A 22,991-nucleotide genomic window follows, 5' to 3' on the forward strand; every position below is an offset into this window, starting at 1 on the left:
GCTACACAGAGAAACCCTGTCTCGAAAAACCAAAAAATAAAATAAAAAAAAAATATATATTGGCAGACTGAATCCAAGAACACATCAAAGAAATTATCCACCATGATACCATGATCAAGTAGGCTTTATCCCAGAGATGCAAGGATGATTCAACATATGAAAATCTGTCAATGTAATACACCATATAAACAAACTGAAAGAAAAAAATACCATGATCATCTCATTAGATGCTGAAAAAGCCTTTGACAAAATCCAATACCCCTTCATGATAAAGGTCTTGGAGATATCAGGAATACAGGGAACATACCAAAACATAATAAAGGCAATTTACAGCAAGCTGACAGTGAACATCAAGTTAAATGGAGAGAAACTCAAAGTGATTCCACTAAAATCAGGAACAACACTCTCCCCATATCTATTCAATATAGTACTCAAAGTCTTAGCTAGAACAATAAGACAACAAAAGAAGATCAAGGGGATACAAATTGAAAAGGAAGAAATCAAACTTTTACTATTTGCAGATGATATGATGGTATACCTGAGTGACCCCCAAAATTCTACCAGGTAAATCCTACAGCTGATAAACACCTTCAGTAATATGGCAGGATATAAGTTTAACTCAAACAAATCAGTAGCTCACCTGTATACAAATGATAAATGAGCTGAGAGAGAAATCAGAGAAACATCACTATTTACAATAGCAACAAATAATATAGAATATCTTGGGGTAACTCTAGCTAAGCAAATGAAAGACTTGTGTGACAAGAACTTTAAGTCTCTGAAGAAAGAAATTGAAGAAGATATTAGAAAATGGAAAGATCTCCCATGCTCATGGATAGGTAGGATTAACATAGTAAAAATGGCAATCTTACCAAAAGCAATCTACAGATTCAATGCAATCCCCATCAAAATCCAACACAATTCTTCACAGACCTGGAAAGAACAATACTCAACTTCATATGTAAAAACAAAAAGACCCAAAAAGGATTGTAGCTAAAACAATCCTGTACAATAAAGCCACCTCTGGAGGCATCACCATCCTTGACCTCAAGCTCTCCTACAGAGCTATAGTAATAAAATCAGCTTGGTATTGGCATAAAAACCGATATGTGGATCAATGGAATCGAATTGAAGACCCTGACATTAATCCACACACCTATGAACACCTGAATTTTGACAAAGAAGCCAAAACTATACAATGAAAAAAAAGAAAGCATCTTTAACAAATGGTGCTGGTATAGCTGGATGTCAACATGTAGAAGTTTGCAAATAGATCCATATCTATCACCATATGCAAAACTCAAGTCCAAGTGGATCAAAGACCTCAACATAAAACCGGTTACACTGAATGCAATAGAAGAGAAATTAGGAAGTAATCTTGAACATATTGGCACAGGAGACTACTTCCTAAATACAACATCAGTAGCACAGATGCTGAGAGCAACAATTAATAAGTGTGACCTCCTGAAACTGAGAGTAAGGCAAAGAACATGGTAAATAAGACAAAATGACAGCCTACAGAATAGGAAAAGATCTTCAACAACCCTACATCTAACAGAGGACTGATTTCCAAAATATATAAAGAATTCAAGAAACTAGACATCAAAATACCAAACAATTAAAAAATGGGCTACACAGCTAAACAGAGAATTCTCAACAGAAGAATCTCAAATGGCCGAAAGACATTTAAGGAATTGCTCAGTATCCTTAGTCATCAGGGAAATGCAAAACAAAGCAACTCTGAGATACCATCTTACACCTATCAGAATAGCTAGGATCAAAAGCACTGCAGACAGCTTATGTCGGAGAGGATGTGGAGCAAGGGGAACACTCTTCCACTGTTGGTAGAAATGCAAACTTGTACAGCCACTTTGGAAATCAGTACGATGGTTTCTCAGAAAATTGAGAATCAGTCTTCCTCAAGACCCAGCTATACCACTCTTGGGCATATACCCAAGGAATGATCAACCATACCACAAGGACACATGCTCAACTATGTTCATAGCAGCATTATTTGTAATAGCCAGAACCTGAAAACAACCTAGATACCCCTCAACTGAAGAGTGTATTAAGAAAATATGGTACATATACACAATGGAGTACTACTCAGCAGAGAAAAACAATGACATCATGAAATTTACAAGCAAATGGGTGTAACTAGAAAATATCATCCCGAGTGAGGTAACCCAGGCTCAGAAGGACAAACATGATATGTACTAGATGTAAAGCAAAGGATAACCAGACTACAATACACAGCTCCAAAGAAGCTAGCTAACAAGGAAGACCCAAAGAAGGATGCATGGATCACCCTGTGAAGTGGAAATAGAGGAGATCTCCATGAGGAAACTTGGCATGAAACAGGAGCAATGGAGGATATTGGGTGGGTAATGAGAATGTAAGGGAACAGGGTGGTTGAGCTGGAACAGGGATGGAGTGGGAGACAATGAAAGAGATACCATGATAAAGGGAGACTTCATGGGAATGGGAAGAAACTGGGTGCTAAGGAAGTTCCCAGGAATCCACAAGGATGACCCCAGCTTAGACTACTAGCAGTAGTGGAGAGGGTGCCTGAACTGGCTTGCCCAAGTAATCAGATCGGTGAATACCCTGTCATCATAGAGCCTTTCTCCAGTAATTGATGGCAGCTGATGCAGAGATCCACAGCCAAACACCAGGCTGAGCTCCAGGAGTCCTATCGAAGAGAGAGAAGGGGGATTCAATGAGCAAGGGACATCAAGATCATGATGGAGAAACCTACAAAGACAAACAAACCAAACTAGTGGGAACTCATGAAATTTAGACCAAAACCTGTGAAGCCTCCACAGGACTGGCCTAGGCCCTCTGCATAAGTGAGACAGTTGTGTAGCTTGATCTGCTTAAGGGGCCCTCTGGCAGTCAGATCAGGATCCATCCCTGGTATATGAGCTGGCTTTTTGGAGCCCATTACCTATGGTGGGACACCTTACACAGCCTTGATGCAGGGAGAGGAGCTTGGACCTGCCTCTATTGAATGTACCAGGCCCTGCTGACTCCCCATGGTAAGCCTTACCTTTTTGCAGGAGAGAATGGGGGTGTCTTGAGCAGAGAAGCCTGGAGGGATGTGAGAAGGGAAGAGGGAGATCTGTGATTGTTATGTAAAATGAATAAAAATTCCTTTAAAAAAAGGTAGCTACTGCCCCAAACTGTATACCTTGCTCTCTGACTGTGATTTAAAGAAAAAGCTTAACAGGTAAGCATTATTTATTCAAGGAAATGAACAGCAATTTGTTTAAAAGCACCAAGATTTTACACATGTGTACAATGCCCATCGTGACACTTTGCACCCAAAATCAGCAGCTGAAAAAGTGCAAGACCAGAATTGCCTCAAAGCAAGGAGACACAATGCTAGTGTCATGCCTTTACAAAGGAACAAGCAGAAAAGGAAATTGTTCATATTTACAGTACATATTGTAAACGGCATCGGAATGAATTACAGTTTCTGGTGGATCAGATAAGGCCGAAAATGATACAAGAAAACTGCCAGAATGTCAAAAGTCATGGGACAAGAAGATGGTAACACAGGCTTCTCAGATGGGATCTTGGAAACAAACCACTTTCCTCAATTAAAGTAGGACTTTCCCACCCCAGCAGTCAGAGCCCTAGAGACCAGATGGTTCTCCTAGTTGTACTGATATTCTTCTCTCAGCAATCAGATTCAAGAATAGTTCTAGTTCTGGCATCATAAGATATCTTCTTGCTGGGTGCATGATGCATGTCTTCAATACCAGCACTCAGAATCAAAGACAGGCAGATCTTTCTGAGTTTGAGGCCAGCCTGGTCTATATAGTAAGTTCCAGGACAGCTGGGGCTACACTGAGAAGTCCTGTTTCAAAGAAACAAAAAACACTAGCAAGTCTTCTGAAAGAAGAATAGGCCTGGGAAGCATTTCACCCGAAATGACCAAGACAGAGAAATAAGCCCGGGATGGTTCACCAGCTTCACACAGTGCATGTATAACTTAACAAGAACTCTTGCTATTTCGGAATCTCTAAAGTCCTTTTTCATTTTGTTTCCACTGGGGAACCAACTTCAATAATAGCCTCTTTTCACCTTCTTTACTGTAACAAGCAGAGGAAATCATTCGTGATTTTGTCCTAATTCACATACTTGTTTTAAGTGCCCATGCCAGGCTATAAGCATCCATCAGTTACTGACAGTTGTTGACCAAGTTAAATGTATTGTTAGACCCACATATGTTTTACACACAGAGTATGTTTATAATTTAAAGTAATGAAATTAGTATTATAATTTTTGAAATGTCAGGAGAGTTAGTAGTTGGATTTAAGATAATGGTCACAATAACTTTGAAACATTTGTAGGTTTTTTTGGAAATGGAGATCTCAAATGATTACTGTATTTTTTTCACTGGGGTCAGGCAGGTCTCTAACACTTTGAATACCAGCTGTTAAACAAAAATAAAAGTGAAATAAATGGATTTTAACAAGGGGCAAAAAACAGAGCACAATGAAAAAGGTACATGCAATAGTGAATAAGGACGCTTGGTGGCGCTGCAGGCTAAGCGTGTGAATAACGGACTCTGCAGATGCTCTGGACGCCATTATTGGGCATCAGAACTTAGATTGCTCCCTAAAAGAAGGTGGCATTCAGGCAGGATCTAGGAGGGCAATCTTCAGAGAAGGTATAGCTCCACTAGCCAGTCAGTGAGTAAAATTTAGTTCTGTTACTTCATCAAAACACGTGGGTGGATCCTTACAAATTAAAAGACACTGCACCTTCTGGATCGAGTGTGAACAATGGAGACAGCGCTCGCAAAAACGTCACAGCAAAGGCAAGTCGTTTTTCTTACTATATTGCTTTTGTGGGAGGCTGCCTCTGAGGCGATTAGATATTCCATGCCAGAAGAAACGGAAAGTGGTTACTTGGTGGCTAACCTGGCAAAAGATCTGGGGCTCAGGGTGGGGGAACTGGCCACCAGAGGGGCGCGAATCCATCACAGAGGAAACAAAGAGCACTTGCAGCTGGACGCTGAGACCGGGAATTTGTTCCTGAGGGAAAAACCAGATCGCGAGGTGCTGTGTGGGGTGACAGACCCCTGTGTGCTGCATTTCCAGCTCATTCTGGAAAACCCTGTGCAGTTCTTCCAAACTGACCTGCAGATCACAGACATAAACGACCATGCTCCAGAGTTTCCTCACAGGGAAATGCTCCTAAAAATCCCTGAGAGTGCCCACTCAGGAACTGTGTTTTCTTTGAAGGCAGCTCAGGACTCTGACATAGGGAACAATGCTGTTCAGAACTACACAGTCAGCCCCAACCTCCATTTCCATGTGGTTACTCAGAGTCGCACTGATAGCAGCAAATACCCTGAGCTGGTGTTGGACAGAACCCTGGACAGGGAGGAGCAGCCTGAGCTCACTTTAACCCTCACTGCTGTGGATGGTGGGTCTCCTCCCAGGTCTGGGACCACAGCAGTTCGCATTGAAGTCGTGGACATCAATGATAACGCCCCCGAGTTTGTACAGTCGCTCTATGAGGTGCAGGTCCCTGAGAACAGCCCCCTTGATGCCTTAATTGTCACAGTCTCTGCCAGGGATTTAGATGTGGGACCTTATGGGAATGTAGCCTACTCTCTGTTTCAAGGCGGTGGAGTTTCTCAACCATTTGTAATAGACGAGGTCACAGGAGAAATCCGTCTGAGCAAACAGTTAGATTTTGAAGCAACTCGATATTATAATGTGGAAATTGCAGCCACAGATGGAGGAGGCCTTTCAGGCAAATGTACTGTGGCTGTACAGGTGTTGGATGTGAATGACAACGCCCCAGAGTTGACCATCTCCACGCTCACAAGCCCTATCCCAGAAAATTCACCGGAGGCTGTAGTTGTTGTTTTCAGTGTTTTCGATTTAGATTCTGGGGACAATGGAAGGATGGTGTGTTCTATTCAGAACGAATTTCCATTTCTTTTAAAGTCCGCATTCGAGAACTACTACACTTTAGTAACAGAGGGGGCCCTGGACAGAGAGAGCAGGGCTGAGTACAACATCACCATCACAGTCACTGACATGGGCACACCCAGACTCACAACTCAGCACACCATAACGGTGCAAGTCTCCGACGTCAATGACAATGTCCCCGCCTTCACACAAACCTCCTACACGCTGTTTGTCCAGGAGAACAACAGCCCCGCCCTACACATAGGCACCATCAGTGCCACAGACTCAGACTCAGGCTCCAATGCACAAATCACCTACTCACTGCTGCCACCCCACGACCCGCAGCTGGCCCTCTCTTCATTGGTCTCCATCAACGCCAACAACGGGCAGCTGTTCGCGCTCAGGGCGCTGGACTATGAGGCCCTGAAGGCCTTCGAGTTCCAAGTGGGCGCCACAGACCAAGGCTCTCCTGCACTCAGCAGCCAGGCATTGGTACGGGTGTTAGTGCTGGATGCCAATGACAATGACCCCTTCGTGCTCTACCCGCTGCAGAACTCCTCTGCGCTCTGCACAGAGCTGCTGCCCAGGGCGGCAGAGCCAGGCTACCTGGTCACCAAGGTGGTGGCAGTGGACCGCGACTCTGGACAGAACGCCTGGCTCTCATTCCAGCTGCTCAAAGCCACAGAGCCCGGGCTGTTCAGCGTGTGGGCTCACAATGGCGAATTGCGCACCTCCAGGCTGCTGAGTGAGCGCGATGCTCCCAAGCACAGGCTGCTGCTGCTGGTCAAGGACAATGGAGATCCTCCAAGGTCTGCCAGTGTCACTCTGCATGTGCTGCTGGTGGATGGCTTCTCTCAGCCCTACCTGCCTCTGCCAGAGGTAGCGCGAGACCCGGCGCAGGACAATGACGACTTGCTCACTCTGTACCTGGTCATTGCCTTGGCTTCTGTGTCTTCCATCTTCCTCTTGTCTGTGCTGCTGTTCGTGGGGGTGAGGCTGTGCAGGAGGGCCAGGGCGGCCTCTCTGGGTGGCTGCTCTGTGCCTGAGGGACACTTTCCTGGTCACCTGGTGGATGTCAGTGGAGCAGGAACTCTGTCCCAGAGCTACCAGTATGAGGTGTGTCTCACTGGAGACTCTGGGACCACAGATTTCAAGTTCCTCAAGCCCATTATTCCCAATAGTCTGATTCCAGACACTTATATGTTGAATAGTTAAAAGTATATGTGTCATTAAGAGAAGGAAAAAATAGTAGTTGTTGAAATGTCAGTGGTTTTTTTGGTAATTGGCAATATTTCCCTGAGGTTTGCATTTTATTTCTGTGTGGTTTTACTTTTTGTATCATCAATTAATGCTTCAACTGTCTCCTATTTTACTAACGCAATCTTAGTGTATGTTTTCTCTTACTCAGAGAGAAGTAAAATCTTCACTCTGTTAGTGATGACTGAAATAGTTTTAAATATCATTTAATGTAGTGAATTTGGTGAGCAATGTAGAATCCCGAATATTTTTGAAATTTATCTATACCAGTTTTTTTAACTTTTAGGAGGTATATTAACTATACAATATGCCTCCTAAAGGTACATATGTACAAGGTACATATGCAGATAATGTACCTTGTCCTTACCCATCCCTAATCTTTAGCCTCCCCCTTTGATTTTATATCGCCCCTAAATACCACCAAGAAGTGAAAATGTTCTACTCTGGTCCTTGTGTGTGTGGCTGTTGTTCCATCCATTTTCCTGAAAATGATGTACTTTCATTATTCTTTATGGATGAGTAAAATTACAGTGTGTGGTTTGGAGGTGTAAGTCAGTTGGTAGGGTGCTTGCTCAGCATGTACAAGCGCTGGCTTTGAGCACCAGCATCACATGGTTCGTTTAATCTACATCTGGGTTATGTGGGACTCTGTCTCTCAAAAACAAAAACAAAACAAAACTTCATTTTGCATAAACTACATTTTCTTTATCCATCTGTTACAATAATTTTAAAGCGTTTTTTCTATAGTTAAATAAGGTGTTAAGTACAAATGAAATAGCTTTTCTTTAGGAAATATAGTAATTTGCAATCCTTTTAGGAGCAACAGCTTTAACTCGTTTCTTTATTGACACCAACTATCGCTGTGTTTTTGAGACAGGGTCTCTCTACATGCCCCTGGGTGTCCTGGAACTCACTCTGCAGACCTAGTTGGCCTCAAACTCACAGAGATCCATCTGCCTCTCTCACCCGAGTATGGGGATTGAAGGCATGCACCACCATTCCCAGCAGCAATTAATATTCAAGACTTTATTTTTATTCTGGCCCAAAAGTCAAAAACATAGACAAATCCACAGGATTACTTTTATGCTTTTACTCTTTATGGTTGTTAAAAGTATAGTCATAGGAATAAATTAAACAAAAGTCATTTTCCACTACTGAGAATTCTTTTCTTTTCATATTATTTCATGAGGTGTATAGTTAGATGCCACTTTGGTTTGTAAATTCTGAGCTGTTGTAGTAAAAACCCATAGGATAATTTTTAAAACAACTACAGTAAGGATTTGAGTTCTGTTAAGCCCTCTTGGTTACTCATACCCATTTCTCACGCATATGGTGACTTAAGAGGAAAATATTTTCTTTGCTTACTGTCAAGGTTTTTTCAGACTGTAACCTGACATGATTTAGGATTACTCAGAATCTTGCTCAGATAATAACTTTTGATCCCTATTTTGCCTCCACCATTGCAATTCAAAGATATATGAAAATGGGAATTAGAGAACAATATCATCAAGAAAGATCGACTACAGCTTATAATTAAATCTAGAAGCAACCAAAACTTCAAATATTATGGCCATTTTGAATGAAATATGTCTTAGTTTTCTACTGCTGTGATAAAATACCTTGACCAAGGCAAGAATAAAGAGTTCCATTAAGAAGGACCCTATCAAGAAGAAAGAGTTCCCTGGGCTTACAGGTTAAGAGGGTGGAAAGTCCATGACTATCATGGCAGAGAGTATGGCAGAAGCCAGGAATGGTGCTGGAGAAGTACCTGAAAGCTTATACCTTGATCCAGGGGCAAGAGGCTAATTAGGAATGGGGGGGACTTTTGAAACATCTAAGCATGCTCCCCAGTGACACCTTCTCCAACAAGGCCACACCTAATCCTTCCCAAACAGTCCCACCAACTGGGGACCAAGTACTCCAATATATGAGCCTATGGGACCATTCTCGTTCTAACCACCATAGACTGTGACTTCATTGTGGAGTACATTTTTAGCATGCTCATGGCCTTAGGTTCTATCTCCAATACCACAAAAGAGGGGCTTTTCTTTGATTGGTTACTTACCAAGTATTTACTCTAGTTATTGAAATTAACCATTAATCTTCGTTAACTTTGTATAGTGCAGGTTATCTACAGTCCTTTACAGTAGAAAACTAAGACATATTTCTGCCATATAAGAACACAAATTTTTACAAATTATGTATGTATGAACATGTATCAAAGACATATTGTTGAAAGTTGAAGGATGAAAAAATACCATATAGACAGTAAACAAAAGAGACTTTGGAGAATAGCAAAGTCAACCACAAAATTAATTTTAAAGATCATTAAAACACCTTTAAAGAGGGCTATCCTAGATGATAAAAATGAGACTCTATTTGGGAAAATATCAACTTAAACATATATGTACCTAAATATAGTACCTCAAAGTAAATGTCTTAGTTACTTTTTCTGTTGCTGTGATAAACACCCTGACCAAAGTGACTTAAGGGATAAAGGATTTATTCTGGCTCACAGTTCAAGGGTGTCATCAATCCTCAGGGGTATCCTGGAGCTTGCAGTAGCTAGTCACATTGCATTTACAGCAAGGAAGCAGAGAACAGCGAACGTTTGCATTCATTCCACTTTTTCATTTTTACGTAGTCCAGGATCCTAGTCAAAGGACTAATGCTACCTACAGAGGTCAGGTCTTCCCACCTCAATGACTCAAGATCATTCCCTAAAACATGCCCTTGGAGGCACATGTCCCAGGTGATTCCAGATCTTATCAAGATAACAACTGAGATCATCCACCACAACAAATGAAACAAAATTCAACACAAACAGTATTTAATTTTGATTAATTTGATTGGGGGGTAAAAAAACAACAACACCTACATCATTAATGAGGCACACATTTGGGTGTGTCTGTGAGGGTGTGTCCAGAGAATTTTAACTGAGGAGATAAGGCACACCCTAAATATGTTAGGAGCATTCCATGGGGTGAGGTCCAAGACTGAATAGGAAAAGAAGAAAGTGAGCTGAGCACCAGCAGACATATTCCTCTGCTCCTTGACTTTAGATGCAATGTGACCAGCCATTCCATTATCCCACTGTCTTGCCTTCCCCATCGCAATGAATTATATTCCCTCAAATGCTGAGTCAAAATAAACTCCTTCTTCAATAACTATTTTCTACAGCAGTGGGAAAAGTAACTAATTCAATCACCAAGACTTAAAAACCAACTCTAGGTTCTGTGAGATGGCTTGGTGTGTGGAACCAAAATAAGACCAAAATGCTTTCACCCTAAAACTAAGGCCTAAGATTTCTCCTTTTAGGTACAGGCCATGAGTTACTGAAACCAGTCAGTCAAGATTCCAGAAACCAGGAAGTGTAAAAGTACAGAGTCACAAGGTAGTCACAAGGTAATGACTGCCGGACTATGGAATGTCCTCTCCCTGGTTCCCTAGGTAACTGTTTGACCAAAGAATGTTCCAACCCTGGTTTCCAGGGTAACTGACCATAGAAATGTCCCCACCTGAGGGCAGCCAATTAGAAATGGTGTCGAGCAACCACCCCCTTAGAAGTAAGATTAAGCCATAATTTCTAGAAAGTCCCTAGAAGTGAGCCAATCAGAATTGTACCCACACTAGCACTCCTAAATGATGTAACCTTGTGGTTTTTGCCTTTAAAAACTGAGCTTGCAGAGAGGCGGGCACTTCCTCCAGCCTCCACTGTGTCGGTCCTGTTGGACAACATCCCTGCCTAGGCTTGTATTGCTTTTGGATATCCCAAATTAAACCTTGCTTTTGGATTCCAACATGCCCGTCCTTTGGTGGTCTCTTTGGGGGTCTCCATCTGGGCACAACCGGTGGGCAAAGGCACCTTTCACTAAATCTGATGACCAGTGTTCAATCCCCAGGACCCACATGGTAGGACAGAATTGACTCTCAAAAGTTGACCTCTGACCCCCACACATACACCATGCTGCATTCTCCTCATGAATAAATATAATTTTTAATTAAAAATAAAACTACACTAACAGAGAATTCTACTAAAATAACAGCAGGAGATTTTTTTCAGTTCTTCAGGATGGACCATCATAAAATATGATTCCACAAATTTTAAATATTGAAACCAAGCAATGCTTGATCTACAGTTATAATGGAATTAACCTGGAAGTTTAGAAAATTCACAAACAATATGGAAATCAACATATTTCTAACCAGTAAATGCAGCATAAAAGAAATCATAAGGAACATTGACAAAATCTGAAATGACTGAAAAATGAAAATACAACAAAGCAAAGTGTCTGACATGCAATTAAACTTAGAGGAAAGTTATAGCAGAAAATAACCCACATTAAAAAAAGATCTCAAATCAATAGCTCAGATTTCTACTTTAGGACAAGACCTGTATTCTTGGTCAGTATAAAGCCAGATAGGTTATATTGATGATCCAGTCTCGAAAAAAGGAATGAAAGAAAAACATTGAATAATGAGAGCATTCTAAGCACCAATGAGCAAGAGAAAATTAGAGTAAATGGACTCAATGAATTAGAAAATGAAAAACAGCTTAAGTGCAAATCAGTGGAAAGAAAGGTTTAGTATATTGCAATAATCAAGAAAACTGACAAACTTGTACTCAGATTAATTCAGGAAAAAGAAGATTCAAATTTCCAAATTATGGAATAATAGAGGGGAAATGTAACCTACTTTACATAGAAAAGGAGACATTATAAGAGGACTCTCTTATAATCTTATGGTCAATTTCAAGTAAACTAGTTCTAAAACCAAGATTAATTTTTTAAAAATTCCTAGAAACACACTGCTAAAATTGACTAAAGAAGAAATAGAAAATCAGCCAGGTGGCAGTGGCACATGCCTTTAATCCCAGCACACAGGAGGCAGAGGCAGGCGGATCTCTGTGAGTTTGAGGCCAGTCTGGGTTACAGAGTTCCAGGAAAGGCACCAAAGCTACAGAGAAACTCTGTCTCGAAAAACGGAAAAAAATAAGTCCAGCAAGTTTGTAGGACAAAGATCGTTTTCCAAAAATAAAATTAAAAAAAAATCCAGAAGTATGAAAAGAACATAACACTTAGAAATTGGCTTAACTAAAGATGTAGGAGATTTTATAGCAAACACTGGAGAACATTACTGAAAGAAGTTTCAAAAGATTTAAGTAATTAGAAAATATTTGTGGACTGGAAGACTTAATTCTGCATAAATAGTTGTATGTTCAATGGTCAGCAGATTTAATCCATCTCTCAGTCAACTTTTTACAGAAATTGCCATGCCAACTCTAAAATTCTTATGAAAATTCAAGGAATCCAGAAATATAAAGACAAAATCAAAGGAGTTATGATTCCTGATTTAAAGAACTTTCTGAGTTATAAATTAGACATTTGAATATCTGGTGTTAATTGATCACATGCAAGCAATATATTTTAACTATTATATACCAGAAGTATTTAATAAAATGATTAAAGACTTTTATCTTTTCTTTGGTTATGCTTAAAGTGCTTGCCTACATAATACTAGGGAGGAGTTCAAGTGCCATTTAATTCCTTGAATACTGTCCATCTCTCTGTGTATTCACAGTGAAAAAATACTTCAGATATCATCTTTTATTTCAGCACTAATGATGTAATTGATCACAAAAGTCTTTCTCTGTAGCAATGCACCTTACCCAATTGAGAAACAGTTTTTAGGGGTTTATTCCTTATTGTCTTAGGGTTTCCATTGCTGTGATGAAACATTGAGACCCAAAGCAACTTAGGCTTTATTTGGCTTACACTTCCACAGCACTATTCATCATTGAAGGAAGTCAGGACAGGAACTAAAACAGGGCAGGAACCTGGAGGCAGGAGCTGATGCAGAGGCCATAGAAGGGTGCTGCTTATTGTCTTGCTCCCCATAGCTAGCTCAGCCTGCTTTCCTATAGCACTCAGGACTACCAGCCCAGAGATAGCACCACCCTGCCACGGGCTGGACCCTCTGCCATTAATCACTCATTAAGAACATGCCTAACAGGCTTGTCTACAGCTAGATCTTATGGAGGCATTTTCTTAATTGAGGCCCCTCCTCTCAGATGACTCTAGCTTGTGTCAAAATGATACAAAAGCACACTTATCATATTAAATCTCCTTTTGTTCAGATATGTATTTTCCTGATAAATTTGGAGAAATAATCCACAGCATAACATGATAAGGAACCTTTCTTGATTCTTTATTGTAACTTGAAACATTGATTGGCTCTAACATTATTTTAAAAAATACCTACACATAGATATTTTATATACTAAGACCAGGAATAATTAATCATGTCTTACCAACAAAACCACTGATTTCTAAGTAACCATTCCTCTTGGTTGGTGATTACTTCTGAAGACAGATAAAGAATTTTAAAGGATATAATAATAATTGAAAACTTGGGTACAGATCACACGACACCCCTGATACGTACATACACAAACCAGGGCTGAAATTCAGATCTACTGTAAATTTTGTACAAAATCGTTCATCCTTCTAATTCTACTTGGGCATATAAGACAGCAGACTGTGGAGCAGCAGCACAACAGTTCAAACTCTACTTTGCTGTTTCACACAGCACGTGACACTGGGGAAATTATTTGTGCCAAATCTCATTTTCTTCATCTATAAATCATGACCAATGCAAGGACCAACTTCACAGAGTTGATGGGAGAGGAAATGAATTAACATGTAAAATGTTGATAATTCTTCCCATTTGCTGATATATGTTAGTACTACTGAGATTTTATTTGGTTTTGGATTACAAAAGGAACTGGAAATAGGTGATCTCAAAACACCTTGCCAACCTGTGGAACTAGGAAAATAAATTATGGTCAAATTTTGTTCTGAACTCTTTAAGTCTAACTAGAACCTGCTTACTATCCTAGGAAATTTTCTATCTGTTCTTCTCAGGAGATTTGTTTTCCATTTATTTTTTTAAAAAAGATACATCCTTTTTTTTAATCCTCTTCAGTATTTATTTTATATTTTTACTTTATTTTATGTCAGTGCTTATGCAGGTAGAAATGTAAGTGTTTGAGTGCATTTATTTATTCAACTGACACATGATCAATACTTACTATAATTCATGTTTTCCAATTCCAGAATATGATAGTATGGACATATTTTAGCAGCAACTTATTTAATATGAATCATAAATTAATCCAATAAGTAAATGAAATCAGGTGCAAAAGCCTAGGAAATCTTGCATAAGAAAGATAAATGATGCACCATCCGATATACGGCCTGTAACCAATGGCCTAGTAAAATGTTTCCCCATGATGCTCCAGTTTTCTTATATCTTTCAGGGTAATCAAAGCAGCTACACTCACACTGAAAACTCCCTGGCACACCCTTCACTTTCCTCTGTTAATAAGGTTATGAGGAGAGGGGAATCTCACTGTTTCATGCTCAAAATGTTTTAAGTCTGTACTTGCTTCCTCTTGGGGGATTATGATATCCACAATTTAAAGGGTGTACACAAAGCTCACTATAAAGTAAACTTCACACGTGATAGATTATATCACATCAAATCAGGAACCAAAATAAAGCCTCCTTAAGAATATAGGTAGCTAAGTAAGTAGATGTAAAGCCTGGAAAGAATTGTGTGAACTTCACTTGTTTGATTTTGTCCTGCTCTGATCATGATTATATATTAACTCCTGCCATCATTTCAAGACTCAGTTATCTTATTTGTTGAAATCCTTTAATCCCCTCTCCAGGCCATTCTGTAACTCAATCATGGTTTACCTCATTTCTATCTAGATTTATTTTATTCCACACACTAAACATCAAACTTCTTTATTCAACCTTTCTACTATTTGCACACCAGTGTAGAGAAATAGAAACCATCCTTAGGAAAAAAAAAATCTCTTTCTTAGGATATTGTGGTAATTACTTGAAATTTTTGCATCTCTAAAAAGTGCTTATTTATGAGAACCAAACTGGTGTAAGTGTCATTAAGTGGATTCAAAATTAAGACTTTAGTTAACTTGGTTAGATTATGCAAAATACAAAAGTACCGTCAAATACCACCAATTGACCTTTGGGAAAACTGAGTTAACTTCCCGTTTCGTGCTAAAAATTCTTCTGACATATACCCCCAAATGAAATATCTTTATTAGTTAATGCAACCTAAAATAAGAACAACACTTGTAAACATGAAAAATACAAGCATTTCTACATGTTCATTTGGAAATTTTCAAAAGGTTTCCGACTTGAAAACACTGTCAATTTCTCAATGTGGACGCTGGGTGGCGCTGCAGGCTAAGGTTATGAATAATCACTTAAAAAGCTTCCTGGTCCTTTGTGTCGCAAGACAGAATAAAAAAACACGGACAGGAAACATCACAAAGAATACCCGTCTCAGAATGGGTTTGGGCTGCGGTAAATTAAATGAACAAGGGTTAAGAGCAACTGAGTAAAGAATTCTCCAACGGAGAAATCAGAATTCAGCATTCAAGCCATTCAGAGTCAGCTGAACAGTCTGATGCCAGCACTCGCGTTTTCACCATGGAGAAGCTGGAGAGAAATCATCCAAACAGGCAAGTGATTCCTTTCCTTTTTATGCTGCTTTGGGATCGGGTTCTAACGGTGCCTACTCGGTACTCTATCCTGGAAGAAACAGATAGTGGGTCCTTTGTAGCCCATCTGGCAAAGGATCTAGGCCTGAGATCTGGGGACCTGACTGCCCGGTCTGCACGGGTGGTGTCTGACTATGACAAACAGCAGTTGATTCTGGATCCCGAGACTGGGGATCTGTTTCTGAGGGAGAAACTAGATCGGGAAGAGCTTTGTGCCTCTGTGGATCCCTGTGTGCTGCATTTCCAGGTGTTCCTAGAAAAGCCAGTGCAATTTTTTCAAGGAGAATTATTGATCCAGGACATAAATGACCACTCACCAGAATTCCCAGATAGGGAAATGCTCTTGAAAATACCAGAAAACAGCCAGCCAGGCACTCTGTTACCACTGAATTTAGCCCAGGACTTGGATGTGGGCAGCAATGGGCTACAGCAATATACAGTCAGCCCCAACTCACATTTTCATGTCCTCACTCGAAATAACAGTAAAGGCAAGAAATACCCAGAGTTGGTGCAGGACAGAGTCTTGGACAGAGAGGAACAGGCAGAGCTGAGCTTGACCCTCACAGCTCTGGATGGTGGCTCTCCACCTAGGTCAGGAACAGCCATGGTTCGAATCCTGATCCTGGATATCAATGACAATGCCCCCGAATTTGTGAACACCCCCTATGAGGTGCAGGTCCTGGAGAGCAGTCCCCCAGACTCCCCAGTCCTGACTGTCCTAGCACAGGATGCAGATGCTGGCAACTTTGGGAGAGTTTCCTATGACTTGTTCCAAGCATCAGATGAAATTCAACAAACCTTCTCAATAAATGAAGTCACAGGAGAAATACGATTGAGAAAGAAACTGGATTTTGAAAAAATTAAATCTTACTGTGTACAAATCGAGGCCACAGATGGAGGAGGTCTTTCTGGGAAGGGAGAGGTGGTGATAGAGGTGGTGGATGTGAACGACAATGCCCCAGAACTGACCATATCTTCTCTGACCAGCTCAATCCCAGAAAACGCTCCTGAAACTGTGGTTGCTATTTTCCGAATACGAGATAGAGACTCTGGAGAGAACGGGAAAATCATTTGTTCCATTCCAAATACTCTACCATTCATTTTAAAACCCTCTAACAAGAACTTTTACACCTTGGTGACAGAGAGCCCTCTGGACAGAGAGAGCAGAGCTGAGTACAACATCACCATCACAGTCACCGACCTGGGCACACCCAGGCTCACAACTCAGCACACCATAACAGTTCAGGTGTCCGATGTCAACGACAATGCTCCCACTTTCACCCAAACCTCCTACACGCTGTTTGTCCAGGAGAATAACAGCCCCGCCCTGCACATAGGCACCATCAGTGCCACAGACTCAGACTCAGGCTCCAATGCCCACATCACTTACTCTCTGCTGCCCACCCAAGACCCGCAGCTGGCCCTCGACTCGCTCATCTCCATCAATGCCGACAACGGGCAGCTGTTCGCGCTCAGGGCTCTGGACTATGAGGTCCTGAAGGCCTTCGAGTTCCAAGTGGGCGCCACAGACCAAGGCTCTCCTGCGCTCAGCAGCCAGGCGCTGGTGCGAGTGCTGGTGATGGACGCCAACGACAATGCGCCCTTCGTGCTCTACCCGCTGCAGAACGCCTCTGCACCCTGCACAGAGCTGCTGCCCAGGGCGGCAGAGCCAGGATACCTGGTCACCAAGGTGGTGGCAGTGGACCGTGACTCTGGACAGAATGCCTGGCTATCATTCCAGCTGCTGAAGGCCACGGAGCCCGGGCTGTTCAGCGTGTGGGCTCACAATGGCGAGGTGCGCACCTCCAGGCTGCTGAGTGAGCGCGATGCTCCCAAACACAGGCTGCTGCTGCTGGTCAAAGACAATGGAGATCCTCCAAGATCTGCCAGTGTCACTCTGCATGTGCTGCTGGTGGATGGCTTCTCTCAGCCCTACCTGCCTCTGCCAGAGGTGGCGCGCGACCCCGCCCAGGACGAGGATGCGCTCACTCTGTACCTGGTCATCGCCTTGGCTTCTGTGTCTTCCATCTTCCTCTTGTCTGTGCTGCTGTTTGTGGGGGTGAGGCTGTGCAGGAGGGCCAGGGCGGCCTCTCTGGGTGGCTGCTCTGTGCCTGAGGGACATTTTCCTGGTCACCTGGTGGATGTCAGCGGCACTGGGACCCTTTCTCAGAGCTACCAGTATGAGGTGTGTCTGACTGGAGACTCTGGGACTGGTGAGTTCAAATTCCTCAAACCCATGATCCCTAACCTGTTGTTTCAGGATTCTGGGAGAGAAGTTAAGGAAAGTCCTCACTGCAGAGATAGCTTTGTATTCAGCTAAGTGATGTAAATTCCTAGACATTGTCCCACTCTTTTAAGAAATGATCTTGTTTCTAAGAAGCTCTTCACTAGTCTAACCTGCTTACATCCTTAATTCCGCTGGTTTTTTTTTTTATTGGTGTGAAGGTACTAGGCTTTTAGTTGTACTAAGTATATTTCATATTTTTCTCTGCATAAGAATATCTCTTTGTTACTAATACTCCCATAACCCTAAATAGCCCAAATAGTATAACATTTTCTCTGAATGATACTCTTAGTGATCTTCCAAGACATTTTAGTGCCCTCAAGAAAACTTGTGTTTGTGTATAAATTTGGGATTCTTGCCCTTTCTATGCGATTTTATCTTTTCAAAGGTAGATTGTTTAAAATGTCTTATGTTGCCTGGATCTTTCTGCATGAATGGGAAGCCGCATTATGTCATGTTCACTTTCAGGCTGAGTGCTCTGAATAGTCAAGTCATAAAATTTAAACTGTATGTGAATGTACACAAGGATTGTGACACTTTTTGTTTGTGAGCATCATGCATGTTAGTGGGCCTGTTTATTTGGTTGCAAGTGTTCTAGAAATGCTAAAAGTTTAAGTTTTGAATTCTAACTTGACGAAAATTAAAGAGAACATATGTGATTTCTCATTCCACTTATTAAATAAAACTGTTACATCACTGCTTTGCTATAATCTCTTTTAATAATTAATCTCATAATCAGTATTTTGTCCTTTCTTTCTTAAAAGGAAAATGCAGGGTTATTGAGGGCTATCACATTTATCTTTTTCTTTCCTCATACAAAGAAGTCCAAGCATGGCATAATGTGTATGTCTTCTCCAGAAGCTTCTCCCACCTTGCAAATTATTGTTTTTGAACTGTGGGTATTCTGTTTGATTCTGTTTATTAGAAGATTTCACAATGTTCACTTTGTGTTACTTGGAGGCTTTAGGCAGTTTATCAATCAGCAAAAAAAAATTTGGTGTTAAATCATTTTGTTTTGTTTTTAGTGTACTCTTGAGTTACTTTGAGTTAAACTGGTAATTATGAATATTATTTTGTTTGTTAATAAATTAGAACAGTAGCATACTTATTGATTTGTAATTGCAATATTCTGTTGTGTTCAATAAGCCTGGTGAACTGATTGCTTGGTTTCTAACTCATTACATGTATGTAGATAAGTAAGACTGTATCAAAACTCCTTGAACTTTTGGCAGAAAATGAGCAACTGAAAAGTATTCTTCATATTCCATTATATATTTCAAAATCTTAACTATCAGTCTATATGAAGTGAAGCAGTTGTACTTTTACCCATGTTCGTCTCCTCACCAAAGCTACACAACAATGGAAAAGGCAAATTCCTGGAAGTTTAAGTTCTTCTTGAAGTGCAGAGTTTTAGTCGACATTCAATTTTTAAAAAAGAGATAAATAACCCTGGAAGTCCACGAGCCACACACAGGAGAGCTGAAAATAGAGAGGAGACCTGTTGGGAAGAACGGCTTTGTCAGGAGAGGGAGAGGGTAAGAGAGGTGATTTGGGGTGTAGGAAAGGGCTAGACAATGTCTGAAGAGATAATGACTGACAATTTCTGTCAGTGGTGAACCTGTGAATGTTGGGGGAACCCAGAGAAATCTCATCTGGGCCTGTAAGAAGCAAAGCCCACTTGCAAATATCACAGGAAAGTTGCTCAACACAAGGTCCAGGGCAGGAAAAATACTAATGCAACCACATGAAAATGATGTGTTTCTTTTATCTATCTATCTATCTATCTATCTATCTATCTATTTTTACTTTACTTGTTTTGGTCTTTCAAGACAGGGTTTTTCTTGTAGCCCTGGCTGTCCTAGAGCTCACTCTGTAGACCACACAGAGATCCTCTTGCCTCTGCCTCTGGAGTTCTGGGATTAAAGGTGTGTTGTTACTGCCTAGCATGGTGTATTTCTTTCTTTTTTTTAAGCTGAGGATCGAATCCAGGGCCTTGTGCTTGCTAGGCAAGCGCTCTACCACTGAGCTAAATCCCCAAACCATGGTGTGTTTCTTTTAAAGGCGCATCAGTAAAGCTAAGAACTGTGTCTTAACCATCAATCCTGAAATCAAAGATAATGGCTTTAAATCCCGAAAGAAAAAGTATTCCAAGCTATAACTCTTTATCTCACATAGCCTTAAAGGGTGAAACTTTGGGGCAAAAATTGAGAAATACTTTTAGTGAATTAATTAGGCAGAAGAAAAAAATCCCAAAAGGATTGCAGACTTGTGTCAAGAAGGAAAAAGTAACAGGAAAGATTATAAGTGGATATTGACCAGGTATTGACTGTATAAAGTGATAATAGTAGTGTCTTAACATTCATGCAAAGGCAGAGGAATAGATGTAAAGAAAAAAAAGAAAGCATGAAACCTTTAAAAATGAAAAGGAGCCAGACTGGAGGCATACACTTTCATTCTCAGCACTATGGAGGTAGAGGCAGGTGGATCACTGAGTTTGAGGCCAGCCTGGTTTACAGAGAGAATACCAAGCCAGCTAGGGCTATGTAGTGAGACTGTCTCAAAAACTTGGTTTTCTAAAAAAAAATGGTCCTACTACTTTTTCATCTGGTCATTAATTCATGAGCATATTTTGTATGATAATTTGGGTTTGGGGAGAGCTTTTTAAGATTTTCTCTTTCTTTGAAATATATTTCTTTTCACACAGCTGCATTACATATTTCTTTATTTTTGCTGTTCCAGTAGGCTTTCCTTAAGGATATTTTATATGGAAATTAAATCTATTTTTAGAAAAAACAAACAGTTTTGTATTTGAATCTTCAATTTTCTCCCTTCTCTTTATTATTTCTTCCTGGAAACTTTTTTTTTGAGGTTCTCATTCTATTCTCCATGCATGTTGACTTTACATTTTTATTTCCCCCTGCTGTGCCAGCAGATTGTCTCTATGTCATCTCAGCTTACCCCGAGTCTTTCACCCAACAAAGATGTACAAGAATCAAAGTTATGTCTATAAATTTGTTTCAATGATAATTTATTTCTAGCTTCATTATTTTTCACAATTAAAGACCTCATGTAATTTTTATATTCGCCTTGGGATTGAGTTCCCATCTCTCATTTCTGCCTTGGTTCCTTTAGATACAAAGCACTGAGATTACCACACCTTCATGATGGAGAAGTTGTATATATACACGCACCTACATAATCTACAGGTGTAAACATATCAGATAAATTACACCCTCATCTATTCCATCCGCTTTCCGGTTACCACAGGTTTAGTGTGAGGAATTACTATCACTGGCCTTGGCTGTTCTCTCCTCTAGTTTGCTTGTTAGTCTCAGTGCAATGAGAGCAGATTCCTGAGAAAGTCACTTCTTTCCTATGAGTTTTTTCATATACAATCTCTGCTGTGACTACCTTTCTTCTCCTCCCTGCCATCTTTGCTCTTACTCTTGTTCTTTCTCACTTTCTCATCCCTCTATTTCTATCTCACTTGTACTAACGATTTAGAGTCAAGGAGCACATTGCATAAGAACTGTGTGTATGTTGAATATGTGCAGGATATTTCATAAAAGAGAAAATGTGAATGTATTGAGGTGATGAAATCATGTGAACTAATGGGCCATGGACTTCTTAGATTACATTATCATGTCTATCACACACAATGTTTTTATTTTTGTTTCTGTTAAACTTTAATAAATCAAACCATCAAAAATTTATAAAGAACAATGTTGTTGCATTTGACAATTTATATAAAAGCCCATTTAAAATTCAAAACTGAAGAAAATATAAAATATGATCTGTCACAGCTATTAGATATGATAAAAGTCTATTTCAGATGTTGAATTATTACAAATGTTCTTATGAGAAATAACACAAATGTATAAACTTGTGTAATTAGTCAACGTATCACAAATCAGCTGGGTGTCAGCAACTCTGAGTGGATTATGACATTCAAACTTTAAAAGAACATGTAAGAAAGAAATCACAAAACAAACTCTTCTGTAGATATACATGGACATGCTCTTTTTTCCTAACAAAAAAGGTAATCAAATTCAATAGGTACAGAAAAATTTACTCAACAAGATACAGCACATATTAATAAGCAAAATGTTAGCAAATGAATATAAAAGGGAATTTTTGAATATATTTAAGTTTACAGTAGCCAGACATGGTGGTATGTCTTTAATTCCAGCACTCAGGAGGCAGAGGCAGGTGGATCTCTGTGAGTTCAAGACTATTATCCAAAAGGAATTCCAGAACAGCCCAGGTTACACACAGTGACACCTGGTCTCATAAGATATATATATTTGTTTTGTGTGTGTGTGTGTGTGTGTGTGTGTGTGTGTGTGTGTGTGTGTAGTAAATATCACTAAAGGCAAATTATTAAAATTATTTAAATTTTTTCTGCTGGAAATCAACAATGACATAAGGATATCCACCCTGGCTACTACCAAGATTTTACTACCAGTCCCAGCCAGAGGAATAAGGCAAAGAAGAAGTAAAAGGCACAGCAGAAAAAATAAAATTATATTTTTTAAATAATGAAATTATATACTTAAAATCATGAAAACTCTGCAATCAGAAGTGATAAAGTAAGCCAGGAATGCCAGCAGATGCAAGACCAGCTCTGTTTATATGAAGAAAAATTGAAATAGCATTTAAAATGGCTTCCAAATATATAAAGATCAAGAAACAAATCTCCTAGGGAGTCGTAAAGCAGGAAGATCAAACATTACTGAGAAAAATGTAATGATCTAAATAAATTGAGGAATGCATAATAGTCTATTGGAAAGACTCAGTGGTTGAAATGTTTATCTTTCAAACAATAGAAATCACAAAATCTTATGCAAAATGTCAGCAATCTGCCGGGTGGTGGTGGCTCACACCTTTAATCCCAGCACTCGGGAGGCAGAGCCAGATGGATCTC

General features: G+C 40.2%; 2 protein-coding genes across 2 annotated transcripts; both read left to right on the plus strand.

Annotated features, from left to right (window-relative positions):
• The first annotated feature begins 4,533 nt into the window (after positions 1-4,533).
• On the plus strand, positions 4,534-7,184 carry LOC131895844 (protocadherin beta-6-like). The gene has a single exon (XM_059246390.1). The coding sequence runs from the start codon at positions 4,794-4,796 to the stop codon at positions 7,146-7,148; it is 2,355 nt and encodes a 784-aa protein (XP_059102373.1). The 5' UTR covers positions 4,534-4,793; the 3' UTR covers positions 7,149-7,184.
• An 8,361-nt stretch (positions 7,185-15,545) lies between these two features.
• Positions 15,546-18,696, plus strand: LOC131895654 (protocadherin beta-4-like). Its single transcript, XM_059246132.1, has one exon. The coding sequence runs from the start codon at positions 15,713-15,715 to the stop codon at positions 18,101-18,103; it is 2,391 nt and encodes a 796-aa protein (XP_059102115.1). The 5' UTR covers positions 15,546-15,712; the 3' UTR covers positions 18,104-18,696.
• Positions 18,697-22,991: the final 4,295 nt, after the last annotated feature.

Source organism: Peromyscus eremicus, chromosome 19, assembly GCF_949786415.1.
Source record: "Peromyscus eremicus chromosome 19, PerEre_H2_v1, whole genome shotgun sequence".
NCBI classification, from domain to species: Eukaryota; Metazoa; Chordata; class Mammalia; order Rodentia; family Cricetidae; genus Peromyscus; species Peromyscus eremicus.

Coding starts and splice junctions, on each gene's coding strand:
- LOC131895654 (XM_059246132.1), top strand. CDS start 15,713: ATGGAGAAGCTGGAGAGAAATCATCCAAACAGGCAAGTGATTCCTTTC.
- LOC131895844 (XM_059246390.1), top strand. CDS start 4,794: ATGGAGACAGCGCTCGCAAAAACGTCACAGCAAAGGCAAGTCGTTTTT.